General features: G+C 42.9%; 1 protein-coding gene across 2 annotated transcripts in view; it reads left to right on the plus strand.

Moving 5' to 3' along the window:
- The window catches only part of MTHFS (methenyltetrahydrofolate synthetase), a 111,441-nt gene that overhangs the window by 40,029 nt on the left and 55,310 nt on the right, over nt 1–16,102 (plus strand). The window contains exon 5 of one of the 2 annotated variants that reach the window (XM_026060641.1): nt 4,394–4,770. The exons of the other annotated variant lie outside the window; for it this stretch is intronic. Coding sequence (XP_025916426.1) covers nt 4,394–4,446 — 53 coding nt within the window. The 3' untranslated portion in view covers nt 4,447–4,770. Of the gene's footprint in view, nt 1–4,393; nt 4,771–16,102 lie in introns of those variants that run through there. 2 annotated transcript variants of the gene reach the window in all.

Raw genomic sequence — 16,102 nt, forward strand, 5'->3', positions numbered from 1 at the left:
CCAGTGCTGTATCCCAGGGAATGGAGAGTAAGTAGGTAGATATGTCATTAAAGAAAACAGTGTATTTTTGGAGGAATTCCTTTATGATCACCAACCCCCAAGAAGAAGAGCTGGCCAAGTATTAGAAGTGAGGATCCGTGACTATTTTTTGAAAGAGAGCTTTGCATTTGGTTCAATGTTATTGATAGGGTCACATGTGAGGGAGTCTTACACAGAAGGGAAGAGTAATGATAGAAAGAATAGGAAATTGGCTGGGTGTGAAATTATCTCCATTCAGCCCTGCTGCATGAAACCCTAACTGCTAAGTAACTCTTTCATGCTCTCAGGCCTGACTAGAAAAGGAAGGCTCAGAATATAGCAGTCATGCAAAAATAGTGAAAAAGTTTTCTCAAATCTTAGCAAAAATATAAGTATGTATATTAGTTAAAACGGACAATGAAGATCATGGGGCATATGCTATTCTTTTTGAGATAGGATTGAATCGAGGGTGAAGTTTTGTTATTTGCTTCTTTAAGGAGTTTTGGTGATTTTATCAGGAACAGAACAGAACTACGCGATTGAAATGATACCAGGCAAAAACAACAACACATGAGAAAGGCAGGCAGGTCCCGGAACCACAGTTTGGTCTCGGTGGTAGGGGAAAATTTTCAGATCATTGATCCCCTCATACTAAACAAGTTTGGTTAAAACAAAGCATGGAAAGAAGGCAGAGGCTGGATTTGCTGCAGATGTTATTACCGGCAATAATTCCCTCATCTCCATTCCTGTGTCACCTCCCTCTGCAATAATCAGCTGCCGAAGTAGAGCAGAGGAGAAAAGGCTCAGCAGTGACTCATGGCAGCAAAAGCATGTCAAGTCACAGGCCTAGGGGACAGAAACTGGGACAAGGAGCTCAAGGCAGGAATCGCAGTGGCTTCCTAACAGCCATTTCTGGGCATTGAAGCCTCCCATACCTATTAGCAGACAAAAATAGGGTCACATGATTAGGATGAAAACAGCTGTGCATTCCTGGTGTGCGCCATTGTTTCTCTCTCAACAGCTGGATTGTGTCCTGGTTCTAATAGCTCACTGAATTGTTCTGCATTGAGCTATCACACATTTAATGTAAGGCTTTTAGTCCTGTTTAGGAAAGTCGCACCCAATAACACATTTGCGTGCATTGGTATTAGGCTGTTTTCCATACAGAAACCCAGCGCTAGATGCTGATAAAGAAAAGTAAGATGAAAGGCTTGATCTGGTAGGGAATACCACACAGGTAAATGGGGCTAATGCCACTTAGCAGGCTGTTCAGTCCAGTGGACAAGGAATAAATCACTGTATTTTCAAGCTTGGCAGCTTGTTTCTCATAATTCCTTGAGAGAGAGTAATTAAATATCATCGCATTAGAACCAATATGTCCCAAGTAGAGAACAAACTCATCTCATAATTATGTAGCCATCACATTAAACAAATGAGCTGCTCATTAAAAATAGATGCAAAAGATTCAATTAGATCTAATGCTGTATTAAGAATTTTATGACATGCTGGCTTTATTTCGATTGGTTGTAGGCAAAAATGAAACAGCTTTTCATAGTGACCCAAGAGGAATATGTTTCTTTTTTAAATACTCATTTCCTTCTTAGTCTTTAAACTACCATTAAACACCTTTTCCTTTAAGTAAAGAGGAAAAAAAGTAGCTTTATTGTTTTCTATCACTCCAGCTTGGTTTAGTAGAGTAAAAGAATGAGGGAGGCCAATCTTTATTCTGTATGCTCTCTCTAAAGTCAGAACAATGTAATAGAGAATCCAATCTCTTTAAGGATGATTACTGAATGTACAGAATTTCTTCTAACAGTTATCTGCCTCTCCGGTATGTGCACACAACTCCAAAAGAGCTATGTGACATTCACTTCGATCCAATTCTCTTGATGCAAGCATTGTCTTTGGTATGTCCTCCCCATGCAGCTGGGCATTGGCTGCCCAAGTTATCAGATGACTGCAGCTTCTGCTTAATCTTAGCAGTAGATCTTTCTCTCACAAACTGGTTTTATTTAAACCCTTGTCTGTGGCCATGCCCCTTGTGTTTTGGAAGCAAGTTACATTTTGCCAGGAGATCAGAATTACGGTTGTTCCATAGCTGCTCTCCTTTCTCCTGAAATGCTACCCAGGGGACAGAGCTGTAAATTGCATTCCAGCTCCATCTTAATCCATCACCTGTACCGAACAAGAGAGTCCTAGCAAACACTGAAAGAAAATCCAGTCTGTTCTTTTCCCTGAATCTCTTGCATAGCTTGCAGTACAGACACTGTCAACTTTTAATGATGTGTGGGCATTTTATCCAGTTACAAATGAACCATGTTACCCCAAAACCAAAACACTTTTATTCTCGTCTTTGATCTTTTTCCACATCTTAACTCCAGTTTTTAAAAAGATAGTATAGCAAATAAAACATTTATTTTCATAATCTGGTTTATACAGGTTTTGTGTGACTGTGCTTTAGCTTTATTTGGGTTAGTTCAGCTCACTCCCCCAAATCTGGATAATCATAAGTTGACTGACTATAGTGAGGAAAGACATTAAAATTTATAGTTATAAAATAGCCTGATGCAGCGTCTGCTGTAGATGGCAAAATAGATCAGATTGATTGGGCATTTGTCTCTGAAACGGAGGGTGGTTTTGATGTATGTGCATAATTTGTAAGTGAATTTGCTTCTTCCTACTACTGCTGCATTTGATGCTGCATAATTAAGAATTTCATCACAAATCTGAAAAATGCCCTTCAGTTTATATCGTGATTTGATTTCACAGAGTAATCACCTTCTAGACGTAATGTATCTGGAAATCCCAAGAATCCCAGCTGATCTGGGACACTTGATGTGATGGAAATTTGAAGGGGCTGAGGTCTTATGAGTGATACCATTATAATGACCAATGTCTTGACTACACCTTGCAAATCAATATATTCTAGAAAAGGGTACTAGTGTTAAAAGCTGTCTGCACAATATGTTAATCTTGCAAGGAATATGAAAAAGGGAATATTTTAGGTAGTTTTTCAGTCAAATTTCAACTCTTGCTAATGAGTTCGATCTATAGTTAGATATCAAATCTCTCTTGCCTTTCAAGGTGTATATATACTATAGTGTGGGAAATAACTTGCAATGCCTCTACTGCAGAACAGGGAACCAATCCACCCAGTAACCGCTTACTGGGAAAGCCTGATGGGCCTCTGCTTTGCGCTTTGTGGGGCTTCCCACTACTCTTGCATCATCTGATGCAAAATTCACATATTCAGTAGGGATATGGGTCAGGCTTTGCGTGCCCTGCATTTTCTGTAGTCCTCCATTCCTGAGGAGCATAGCTCCAGGCTTAAATCTTCCCTGAGACCATGTTTGATGCTTTCTTCATAAAGATGCTGTACAGTGGTTAGGCAGCTGATCTGCAGACATCAGGGTCCAGTATTACATCCCTGTTTCCTTATGCTCCTCTATCTGCGGTGTCTCATCTTACATACTTAGACTATGAGTTTTCTGGGCAAGATTGATCACTCCATGCTACAAATAATGCAGATGGTGATGGTGAGGTGGGATTAATTCTCCAGTCTGGCGCTTGCTGTGTTTTTATGTTTTGAGAAGCAGAATGAGACACACATTCTGGGCCACATGAAGCCATCTGATGACTCCCTGTTAGCTCCTCTGGCTGTGAAGTTGGCCACTGTGTCAGTCTGTGTTAGTCCAACCTGGCCCCAGACTGGCCAGAGGTATAAGGACTCCTATCCATTTGCCTGTAGGGTGTCATTGGTAAGGTTAGGGGTCAGATTTTCAGACTTGCACAAGCATTTTTTTCTTGTTTCTATCATATTGAACTACAAAGGGGGCATCTAAATCCTTTTGGAAATGTAACCAGTTATACTATGAGATCTAAGATGGCCACTGCTGTAAAAATGTTGATTGCTCTCTTGTGTACGTATCTACCCCTCTAGAATTCCTTTCTTTGTTTTGTATTTGTTATCACATGCTAACATGGGGAGTTGGTCATTCTGATTTTCCTAAGCCTGGAGATGGAAGAGACTAGAGATTTCAAAATTATCTAGCATCCTTTTGAAATTGGTTTAATAATATTTAGTCTTGAGTAACTGCTGATATGGTAGTAGACTCCTTTAGAAGTGTTACACGTTATTTTTGCATGTAGTGTATATAAACTTTTGCTTTTAGGTGGAGAACTGCAGACTGAAAAGAAATATATTACCAGTCACTGCTACTAGTCTGCTGAAAGTTGAAGAATGTATTTTTTCCACTTTTTTCCACATACTTTTCCCTAGCCAGCTCATTTCCTTTTTTAAAGTTTTGGGGTTTTTTTTCTTTTCTTTTTTCAAATGAGTGACAATTCCTTCTGTACCATTTTACTATCCCTCCAGGGTGGAATTCCCGGGAAAAGAGTAGAAGAAATCTGTATGAGAATGTCTTCTGATAAGGGAAAATCGTGACCTTAGCCGAGCTACAGCTAGAGTTTACCTTCATCCTGCTATGTGTTTCTAAAGATCTTGACTGGAAAAAAAATATGCAAAAGGTTAGGTTTTCTTTACACTTATAGAGCCTTTCATCTCCCAATGACTGAATGTATTTCATCAATAAAATCAGAGTCTCAAAGGATGCAACCCCTCTATATATAGGATGGGTTGATTTGTATTCTGCTGCTGTTTTCTGTAAGATAACAAATACAGGAAGAGAACATCAATCCTTTTTTTTTTTTCTTTATCTACCCTCTTGTTCTCTGTTGTGCCATGACTGCTAATAGCATTCTGTTTTAGTAGTGGATGTAATAAGATATGGATGCTGAATATTGTCTTTTTATATCTGTTGCACCCATACAAATGCTGACTGCATACTTCCCTCCCGCTCTCCTGTTTCTGTATGAATTGAATTCATTTACCTCAAAAATTACGATCTGTAGTCACAAATCCATTGGGTCAGAGAGAGAGTTAGAAGACAGATGTAGTCCACGCACCTCTCCTATATACTCTTACATTGTTATCACTCTCTCTACTCTCTTTTTTCTTTCTTTGAAAAAGAGGTACAAATACTTCATTTTTTCACTTCAATTTCAGATCATTCACTAAAGTCATTGTGTGTAACCAACTTAAATTATTTATAAAAGTGAGACTTTCTGTACTTGAAATAAATTTCTGTACTCATAAAAAGTCAGGGACATATATTTCATAATGCTGAAAACTAAATTATTTATCTGCCAGGAAGACTGCGGGAGCCACAAAACAGGTGTCTTCTAAGGACCTCAGCTGACCAAAAGGGTCATCTCCTTCAGGTTGAGAAGGGATTTGACTTTGCTCTTTCTATTCCCTTGAGCTTTCCTGACAGTGATAACCAGTGGGCACTATTCAAGCGAACATTAGGCTTTGAAAATTATACACTCACTAGGAAAAATACAGAGTGGAGGGTTGTGTGGATTTGAAAGTTAGGAAGTGGATATCTGCCTCCCTCGTCCATCAGAGGGGAAGAGCAAAGACTATCGTCAGAGCCATTACAAGGCTGGTGGTGAGGGGCAGCACCTTCTGCAGTCACTCAAGTGTGGCCTGAAACTACAGCCGTTCTCTGTGCACAATCGCACAAGGGCATCAGTCAGCGCATTCTGTACGGCGAAGGCGAGGGTGGAAATGCTAGGCCAGAGCCATTGGATGTGGGCTTGAAAGCATAGTTTTGGTATGGGAGATGGTGGAGACTGGTCCCCGCGGTCAACAAGCCCAAGGTGTGAGGTCCTCGGGTGAAGGCAGGCTCCTCACCCACTTCCAGTCTCACACATCTCACTGGACGGCTCCGCAGGGATCTCTCCCAATAATGCCTCATCGCCCCACAAGATTTTTTCCTGTTGCGTCACCAGTGTAAGATACACTGCAAAAATCTGCCTCAGGAGTTTCACAGGTGTCCTGAACACGAATGCATCCTGACTGTAGGATGAACCTGCCAGGAAGGTGGGACAAGTTGCCTTGGACCTCTGTGCGTTCACTGGGGTTCGCCCAACACAGGGAGTGCGTGCACGCACTTCTCACTCTTTCACCCAGCTCTCAGATGAGAACTTTTGCCCAGGAAAAAACTTTTTTTTTCAGTTTATTGACAAAATTGTAAAATAAGATTTTCCATCTGTGCCCTGGAAAACAGAATTGAAAAAAGAGAAACAAACAGAAGGAAAAAAAAATTCCACTTGCTGTTAGATACACCTCAAAGCACATTCATAACTCTGCCTTTCATCAAAAGTAGGAAAAAAATCTCTGTGGCAGTAGCAGCACAGATGATATAATGCAGAGAATCAAGGGCAGGAAGTTTTCTCCAGATTTGTATTTTTTCAAGTAACTGAGATTTTCAGTTTATGTTCAAGAAGGAAGAAACTGAGCAGGAAAAAAATCTCAACTCCTTCCATCATGAAATACATATTGTGGCAGAACATTGCATGCCTTATGTCAAAGGATCCATAGTATTGATTTCTTGAAATGAAAAATAAGTTTAAGGTGGAGTGCTCAAAAAAAAATCAATAAAATGTAAAGTGACTGAATAGAACTATCAATTGTAATGACAGCAGTCAAAGAGCCTTATCCAGTTCCATAACATTTTGGTGTCTGGACCTTTATTTTCATTAAATTTGTCATTGACAGAATGCTGACCTTACCTTACCAACCTGTCTGAAATTAGATTAAAATTAGTGCAGCCCCAAAATGCCTGTTTTCTTTCTGCAAAATGTTTTTAAGCAAAAATGGAAAACACAGAGCAGAAGCGGAAATGTCTGCATTGCAAATTGGGATGCTACAATCCAGCCAACTGGGAAAAATATTTGAAAGTATCTCCTGAGATTTATGAAAGCCTCAACTTCAAACAGGTATCGCCAAAAATGTCTCCCGGGCTGTTAACAGGAAGCCCAGGAGTTCAGGAGCTGGCAATGACAGAGGAATGGCAACTCCCTCTCCAAGCAGAAGATGCTTTTCTCACCCATGTTCATCTCCTTTTCCTTGTTTCCAGCCTCTTCCAAACCCCTTTTTGCTTTTTTCCCCCATCATTCCCACAAGAACTGAGTTATCAATGGTCAATAAATAATCACCCCGCATCAGCTTGGGCTGCAGTGTCTTGGGACAATTTCTCACTGTCCATCTAACTCATGGTGTGGGACCTGCATACGATCCCTGCCCACCATAATCATCATCATGGGGCTCCTGGGAAGCCAGCAAGGACTCGAGACCCATGCCAGCCCTGGGGCTCTCAGCATCCCATGGGAAGATTGCCAATGTGGGGTGCCACAGCTCTGTGGCCAAATGGGCCAAGGGCTTTCCATGGTGTCAGGAGGAGGTGACCTGCCCTGGCCTCCTCAAGCAATTGCTAACTGCACTGCAATTCGCTCCCATTTATGTGGCCTCCCCTATCCCGTGATGTCTGGAGGAGGACCGCTGGAGCAGGTCCATCTGGAGCAGGACCATCCAGGGGCATAGTGACCTCTGCTTCTATGTGACATGGCCTTTGGGAGAATCAAAGGGCACTTCTGGACAGAGGGCTATGCCCTGCCTCGTGTTTCTACGTACCTGCCCACAAGCCTAGGCCTGTCTGGCTGACAGCGTCGCAGGAGCAGGGATGAACTCACTTTGAGCCCTCCACAGTGCTGAGCGCATTGTCAGGATCTAATAAATAAAAAAGCATCATTAAAACTGCAGTAACGAGGCTGCTGGCGTGTTTACACGACTTGCAGAACAAATACAGAAGACAACTGAGGTGCACGAGCGCGGTTCGGAGGCAGGAGGGAGGGGGGGGCTCATGCTGTCTCACACGTTTCCACGAGCCCCGGGCAGAAAGGCTGCTGCGAGCGCCGAGCCCCTGGGCCCGGCACAGAGCATCGGGCATGACAGCTTTCCTAGGCTCGCCTGAGCTTCCAGGGTCCAGCGCTGCAGAAATACTAAAGACAAACGAACCCTGTAATAGGGCAACACCAGGGAAAGGAGCACGCGGGGACACTGGGTCGAAGCACACACTTTGCTATTAGGGGTGTCAGATTTGTGCTGCGGCTCCAGTTAACGTGTAGGAATTCATTATTCGTTATTATAAATCATCTTATCTCACCATAAATCATGTAAACAGCACCATCCGTTTCCACAGACGATGCGCCCCACGCAATGCATCACCATAACCCCTACGTGCCTGAGGCGGAGGCTTCGCCGGGTGCCTCGGGGAGGGGGCACAAGCCACGCAGGGACCTGCACTGCGATCTGCAGGGCTCCTTTGGTGCTCATTGCTCCAGAGCCTCACTCTCTCCTTCCTGCTTTTCCCTCCTTGGCTATTTTCCCTGCTTTTTCCCCTTTGTTCTCTGCTACGATGCTTTCTCGTGCTGCCAGCTCTGCTGCCTGCACCCCAGATCCCAGAGGAATTTGTGTGGCAGGTCGCTGCAGTGCGCAGTGCTAGTGCAGCTCCCTCCTTGCTGCACACACGCTCTCCTGCCACGCGTTCCTTCCCTCCCTCTCTCCCCATCCCTTCACTCGTGCCCCTACTCCCCTTCCTTTCCAAAGGGAATGGAGAGAAAGGGGGCTGGTTCTTTGCTTTCGTACTCTGTCCTTTGCTATTTTCTATCTTTCTTCTTTGGGTTTCTTTTTCTCCATTTTCTCCCTACTTCTCCTTTTTTTCTTACAGGCTTCCAAGCCTCAAAGGGGCCACCTCATATTCTGCAGTCAGTGAAGCAGCTTGCTCAGAGCAGCACCCTGCAGCTTGCTGCACCCTTCCACATCCTTCTTTTGGCCAAATGTAGTCCGATTCCTGTCTCAGATAGGAGGAGGTACCTCTCAAACAGGTTTCCCTGCTATGCAGTAGGCTAAGCAACCATCTAGCAAAAACATAGACTGATCCAAATGTCATCAGAGCAATGCTTGTCTCTGCCCTCCAGGTAGCGAGCGCCCGTGTCAGCTGGCACGTGTAGGATTTGCTCGGCTGCCCCAGTCAAGCACTTCACTGTTGCTCTCTGCCCAAGAGGCAGCGAAAGTGTGGTTTCTGGATGACCTTCTGGAGGCTGCAAAGACTTTGTTGTTTAGATACTGCCTTGTACACCTACAAAAGCCTAAAAGGGTTTAAGAGCCAGGGTGTGTTGTTAACACTGTTTTGCACTCTTACCAAACTGCCTCATTATTTCTTTCTGTTTCCTGTCTGTCCACATTGCCTTGCAATTGTTTGTTGTCTCCTGGGGAAGAGCCCATGTCTTTTTTTGTTCAGTGGCACTCTGTAGTAGAGAAGGCCATTCTGGGACATTTGAGCTTCTTGCATCTCACTGGAGAGTCATTCGCAGCAGTGGGGGATGGCAACATCTGCAAACCCAGCTTAGTCCTATCCTGCTTGTGGTATTTCTTGCCTAAAAACAATTCCCTAAGTGGTCCCTCTCCTCTCTGATGTCCAGAGTATGCATCTTGTAGCTGCCAGCCAAGAGAAGGTGCAGCTATATGTATTTTACAGGATAAAGAGTGTTGGCCGCCCTGACTCACTGCGTTGCACAGTGGAGTCCAGGCCTATGGCTGAGGCCTGTGCCAGTGATACCAAAAAGAGCCTAAGTTTTCCAAAACTCTTTTTTGATCTCTGGCTCTAGGATGGATTTTGATATGACTCCACAAAAGGCTTAATGCAAAGTACCCATTTTTGCTTTATATACTTTCAAGACCATTCTTACGAGGCATAACCACAAAGAGGTGCATCGCTATGTATATGACAGCGCCTCTAACATGCCAGTATTAAGTGGGATATGTCATGTGCTGTCATCTTGGGTGTCATCAAGGGTTTCATTTCTCTAGTATCTAGATGTTCAGTCCTCCTGTCAGATGGAGAATTTTGGCCTTCCTTTGTTCCAAATAATAACATTGAATTTGCAGCATATTCTGCAAATTCATGGAAACCACCCTGAAAATATGTCTTTGCATTAAACAGAATCAAGACTCTAAATAAGAAGCTCAGTGGCAACTGATTTTATCTTTCTTAAAGCCTTTTGAACTTTTCAAAGCTCACAGTGTTTGATTTACTTTGAGGTTCAGATGCCAGCTCAGGCCAATTATTTTCAAGACTTATTCTCATGTCTTGTGTCACTGAATTTTGCACTTGATCTTCAAGAGCACCTTGGCTTCCACCACTGGGTTCCTTTGGGAATATACAGGCTTGCATTCTGCTGCAAGGAAATCGAGTGCAACCTCCCCAAAAGTACTGGAGTTGATTTACAGGAAAAGGGCCATTTTTTTCTTTATCGCTTCTACTGTTGCAGAGAGATGAATTCTCCATGGCATAATAGCAGAACAAAAATAGATTGCTTCTGTAATATACTATATAACAGACTGGAATACATCAGCCTTTTTCCTCAACAGTTCTTTGACAAATGAAACTTTATCTAACTAAGTTTCCCACATCATTCGCCTTCTCCCTACTGTTGCCTTTTCTCAGCCTCCTGCAAGTGCCAAAATAGTGCATTCTGCAGTAGCATTACTGCTAAAGGTCATGCCTATTTTTTAGACCTGCACGTGAATTAGATTACCAAATCTGCATTGTCATTAGTGCTGGGATGCTGCTACCACAGATGATTCAGGGAGGTTTTGAACACTTAGCTGCTGGCTGACTGGACAGAGGTTTCCAGTTATGATTCTGCGAATGAGTGGCAGTGATAGGGCACTTGGTCTCGGGGTCAGGTACTGGCCTGGTTTCCTTTTATTTTGGACTGTATTTGTCAGCACGGATGACTCACAGCAATCTTTGCACTGAGTAAGTTATCCCATTCTGTTCAGTTTTGAAGTAGGACTAGTACTAGGGAAAGGCCCTTGTCTATAGAAAACCTTCTAATTAAAACAACTGCTCAGCTCAAGTGCTCAGCTCTGCGCTATTGAAAGTAAACAGCCCTGAAGGGAACATTTGCCTCATCTGTAGGTAGAGAAAAAGCAATAAAACATCACAATCTGGCTAAAAATTGATGCCAGGGTGAAATGCCTACTTTGCCAGTTCTACAAAAAGCAAAAACTTTAAAAAATATATGCTTTTCACCAAACATATGTTTCTCACTCTGGAGAAAAGCCATTTCTTTCAATCAAGGTGAAATGTTCCCTTCAACATCAGTGCTTTATGGCTTCACCCTTCCCCCAATGCCTAAACATGGTGTTTCTGTAGACAGGGATATCAAATGGAACTAGCAGAGGCACTCGTTCCCCCATATCTCAAAATTCTGCATCAGATTTATGTTTTGACCACATTTTTTCTTTGACTTATCATTTCCTTCATTCAACTTTGGCAAGCATTTATGTGTGCTTTCAGGGTTGCGTGTAGCCTGCAGGAGCAAGGGTGAGATGCCATGGCGCAGGCAGCCAGTTCAGTGACACCTCTAACCTCAGCAATTTCAAGAGACTACGCAGAAAGAAACAGGCAAAGCAGTTCTGCCAGAGCCACCTCAATCACAGGGGAAGTCCTAGGCTTTCTACTTGGGGTAAGAGCTAAGCAGGTATCACGTTGCTGGACATGATGAACAGTATGTTAAAATATTCCCTCCATCCCTTGATCATCATCCCAGGGACTATATGAAAGTCTAGCTTTAGGTGATTATTTCATCTAATCACATCCTCAAATATTTCATAGGCAAACCGAAATACACCTGCCCAGGCCCACCTGCATTCCCAAAACACTGGTGACAACCTAACTCTGTCCCCATAATCTGCCAGGATCCCTGTGGTTACTGTCCCCATGGTGCTGTTTTGAGTTTACTGTGGCATGCCGGGGACATTGTCCCTTCCAGGGCAGACATGTGAAGCTGCTTGCAGAAAACTAGTGTTTACATTCAAGACTGACACACAGCAAAAAAGGAGATGGTTTCAACATCATTGCAGGACTTGCCCCCCCAGATTCGTTTTACTGATCACCTTGACTTCCCAAGCCCGAGCAATGGCCTCATCAGGCACTTTGGGTGAGGAATGCCAGATTTAGGGTGAAGGCGGGTGGGATACAGATGGCAGACTCAGTTTGTGAGCTTACTTTCCTACCCTGGGGCCTGCTGGGCAGGATTGATTACGCTGCTCAGAAAGCGGCATTAGCAGATGTTATTGATGTGGGATTGGCGTTATCCACAGCGCATGCTGTTGATGTGGAGAAATACCACAGATGGCATCATTTTTTAAAACCACTCTGCCAAAATCTTTTAAAACAAAACTTACCATTTCTGTTTGCATTGATCCTCCTTTCCTGCTATTGATTTTTGTTTTTTCCCATTACTGATGTGAGGAATGGGGAGCAGCCATCTTTGCCGCACCGGCACATTGCAAGACAGTCAGCTGATGGAAGGAAATAATTTTTGTAATCCTGTTAACGGTGGGGAGACCTTGTTTTGGTCTTGTTTTGATTTTGTTTTTGTTCTATTCTTACTGCTCTATTTAACATCAAAATAACAGGGCTGTTAGACTGGCTACCAAGTCCCCAGATGGCCATAAGGAGAACTTGGTGCTGTATTTATGTGACGGCTGTACCATAAAAATGGATTAGTAAATGTTTCAAGTGGAGAGCTTGGCTTGTACTAAGCCCATGCCCTGACGTGAGCTGTTGCTGAGGAGAGATGTGAGAATCTAAAAGACACACGTTTCTAGAAGGGCAGGGAGGAAGGGGACTTCTGCATAATGCAAAAGAAAACCCCAGGCCTGCAAGGTTTGAGGAACAAGACTCAGTTCAACGTTCTTCTGTACAGGGGTGCAAGGTGAATTTGAAATGTTGTAGTGGTTTTGATCTTGCTCTTCATTTGCACATTGCAACTTTTGTCTTTTGCTGTTCTAGATCTTATGTATAACACACAGCAGGAAATAGGACATGGTTTAGCCTTACGGTTTCCAGGAAAAGAGTTAGCTCTAAGAGAGTATCCTTAAGGTATGGATTCACACACTGAGCGAAGCTGGTCTTTTCAGCAGGAATATCTCACCACCTTGTTTGGATGTCCCAGTGCAACCAAGCGAGCAGTGACCTGCCATGGGGCAGGATTTAGGGAGTAAAGAGGGTATAAACCGCTGCACTCTGGCACTCTTAATCAGGGCACCATTACAGAAGCCGTAACATGAAACTGCACCTTTAGGTTGTGCTAGGAGAAGGATTCAGGGCTCTGTGGCCTCTCCCCACTCCCATGCGTATAGTTAGAAAGAAGTCATTGCAGAAATGCAAAACCAGACCGTGACCTTAACTGGCAAGTGTTGCAACCATGAGTCACATTCCCTCACTGGAACCAAACACCCTTTTACTGGTTGCAAACAGTGACAACACCATATTAAAGCAGAAAGAAGAACATGGGATAATTTCACCCCTGCCGCCTGTCCACAGGGGTTGAATTTGGCCCTTGGAACTGGTCTTTTATGTAAAGCTGAATTACAGAAAAATAAGTGGGCTCTCTTTTGTACCAGACGAAGGCGGATTAATTTGTGCTCAGAGCATACTTTGCTGATTAAGCACAGCCCAAAGAAAGGCCTAATGAACTTCTGTGAGATGCTGCTTACTATTTGCCTTTAGCCTGCCAGTGCATAAGGCACTCATTTTTAACTAATTAGTCAGTAATTGTGTAATGTGTGCTGAAGGATTGGGGTGGGCCCCTACCAATGGAAATGGTTGACTCTGGAGTGGATGTTTTTCTCAGTGAATTGTTGTAGTGCAAGCAGGAACTAATTTGAGGAAGTCCTACAGATTGTGCTATACCAGAGAGGTCAGATACAGAATCCTTTTTTGGCTCTATTGTTCATATAATAAAAATCTTGCACAGTAATAAAGAGATCCCACATCTCATCTGCCCTGGTCGTGATAACCTCCAGCTTCAGCTCATGAAAAACCAGGCTCCAATTTTAGTGTTACTTGATACGTTCATTCATTCTTATGAATAATAAAATATATCAGCTCATCTAGGATGTAGACCTGATACTTCCAGCTTAAGGGACAGTGAAGCAAGCTGCTAATATACACTTAGTTGTAACAGTGCTAGAAGCATACAGTTTTATTGAGAGCTCCCGTATTTCAGACCTCCACACCATGCTGACACCTACCTGGACACTGGCATCTGGAATCAAGGCCAAATGGCCAAATTCGGCTTTTTTCCCCCTAGGCAGAGTTTCTGGATAGAAAAATAGGAGATATCCAGGAAACCCAGATGCCTGGGAGCCCCAGTGTTAAATGCAGAGCATGAAGATTGTGTGTGTTTTCAGTGCTCTTACATTTGCAAGAGCAGACCTTTTCTTGCAGCATATTCACATGAAGTTTTGTGTCAAACAGCTGATAATGGAAATCATCCTCATTCCCATTACTTTGGTGACAGCCTACCCTGAATACAGTATTCAGTTCTGGGCCACCTCATTACCAGGAAAAATAGACAAATTGGAGACATTTCAAAGAGCAGCTAAAATGATTTCGGGGTTGAAAAGATTGATTTATGAGAAAAGATGATGAACTAAATATATATAGCTTTACTGAGTAATGACTCAGGTTATGGTTACCATGTTCAGGGAGACAGAAAAGAATTATTTAGTATGTACAAAAGGTGATGCTAAGGGGAGCACGATAAAATGACAGAAGGGGAAGTCTGAGCTAAGAAACGAGACAAAATCTCTGTGAAATAGTTTCCTAAAAGGCATGGTAAAAACTCCCATCTCTTAGGGATATTTAACACAAGGCAGGGAAAAATATAGAAGATATAGTTATTCATCCAGTTGCTTTTATCCTTCTGTGAACAAGCAAACAAAAAAAGATTAGTTTCTCATGACCATGTTCCATAAAAATACCAACTAATGCTTTCTTGGTAAAACTACGGCAAAGAAGACCTTCCTTAGGCTATGCAGCTTCCTATGAAAGATCTGACTTTTGTAATCTTGGTCGTTCTCAGAACCCAGCATAGACTCCGTCACACTGGGGACAGCGTTTCTAACCTAGTTACTCTGTGGGTTTTGGGGTTTCTTTTGTTTATTGCACATTGAAGAAGCTGCAGCCTGTGGGCGACGCGTCCCTGGAGCACAGAGTTTGACCTGCTCCAGCGCACACTGCAGTGTGTGCAGAGTCAAGCTGAAGCTGAAGCTGCTACCAGCCAACTAGTTCTTCTTGCCAGGCACAGGACTCTTGCAAATGAATCATTATGAAGATATCCAAGTCCCATCTCTAACCCATCCTTTCAGCATTGGCCAACTGACCCAGATTTTTCAGTAGATTTAGCAGCAGTCAGGAAATGCTTGTCTAAGTGCGGGATAGATGAGACAATTAGGCAGAATTGAGACTGATCAACTGCGCAGGTGGACAGACATGATGGACAAAATCCTTCCACCTGCTGTCCACAGAGGATGTACAAAACCGTGGAGGAAACGCGTGGTGGCTTGGGGCTCAGAGTGTTTTGAACAGCCCTTTTTTCTGCACTGGGCAACACCAGCTGTACAGAAACCATCTAGTTTGAGAAAAACTGCTTTGATTTGGGCTGTCTGTATTCATTATTACTATTAATCTTTCTTAGGGGTCCCAGCCATGGGCCACTTTGCTTGGAGCTGCACAAAAGACTATTACTCAGGCAGCTCCTGAATCCAACTGAAGCAGTGTCCAGCTGAGAATTTCATGGAGAAATCTGCACTCTTAAAATTAGCTAATCAGCAGAATGGCTAAGGAGGTGGTTATTTAATTTAGATTCTAACAATACTGGCACTTTGCAAAGCAATGCCTGTAAAAGAGGTAGCAAGGAACATTAAGTGATATAAGTGAATGTGTCATTAAAGAACCAAAGGGCTAATTTTTTCTAAATATGCCATTTAAAAAAAAATAGACGCCTCATTTAAACTCATCCAAAAGCTGTTAAACCAATTTAACACATTGCTGTTTACTTCTGAAATATGTTGAGAGCTTATCTTATCTCCTCCTACCAATGTTAGAGGCTAATCAGAATATATTAATGTATTGACAGTATGAAAATCTCTTCTCCATTGCAATAAGCCAGCAAAATGAACTTAGAGATTTCTACATACTCTGGTTACCAAAAGCTTGTTCTTTTACTTGTCCAAAGCAAAGAAAGCACCTAAGAGAATGAAAGTTAAAAGGCATACTGAAGCATGGGATAATACAGACCTCTGTGCATGGAAGGGAAT

Source organism: Apteryx rowi, unplaced genomic scaffold, assembly GCF_003343035.1.
Source record: "Apteryx rowi isolate R43461 unplaced genomic scaffold, aptRow1 scaffold_17, whole genome shotgun sequence".
NCBI classification, from domain to species: Eukaryota; Metazoa; Chordata; class Aves; order Apterygiformes; family Apterygidae; genus Apteryx; species Apteryx rowi.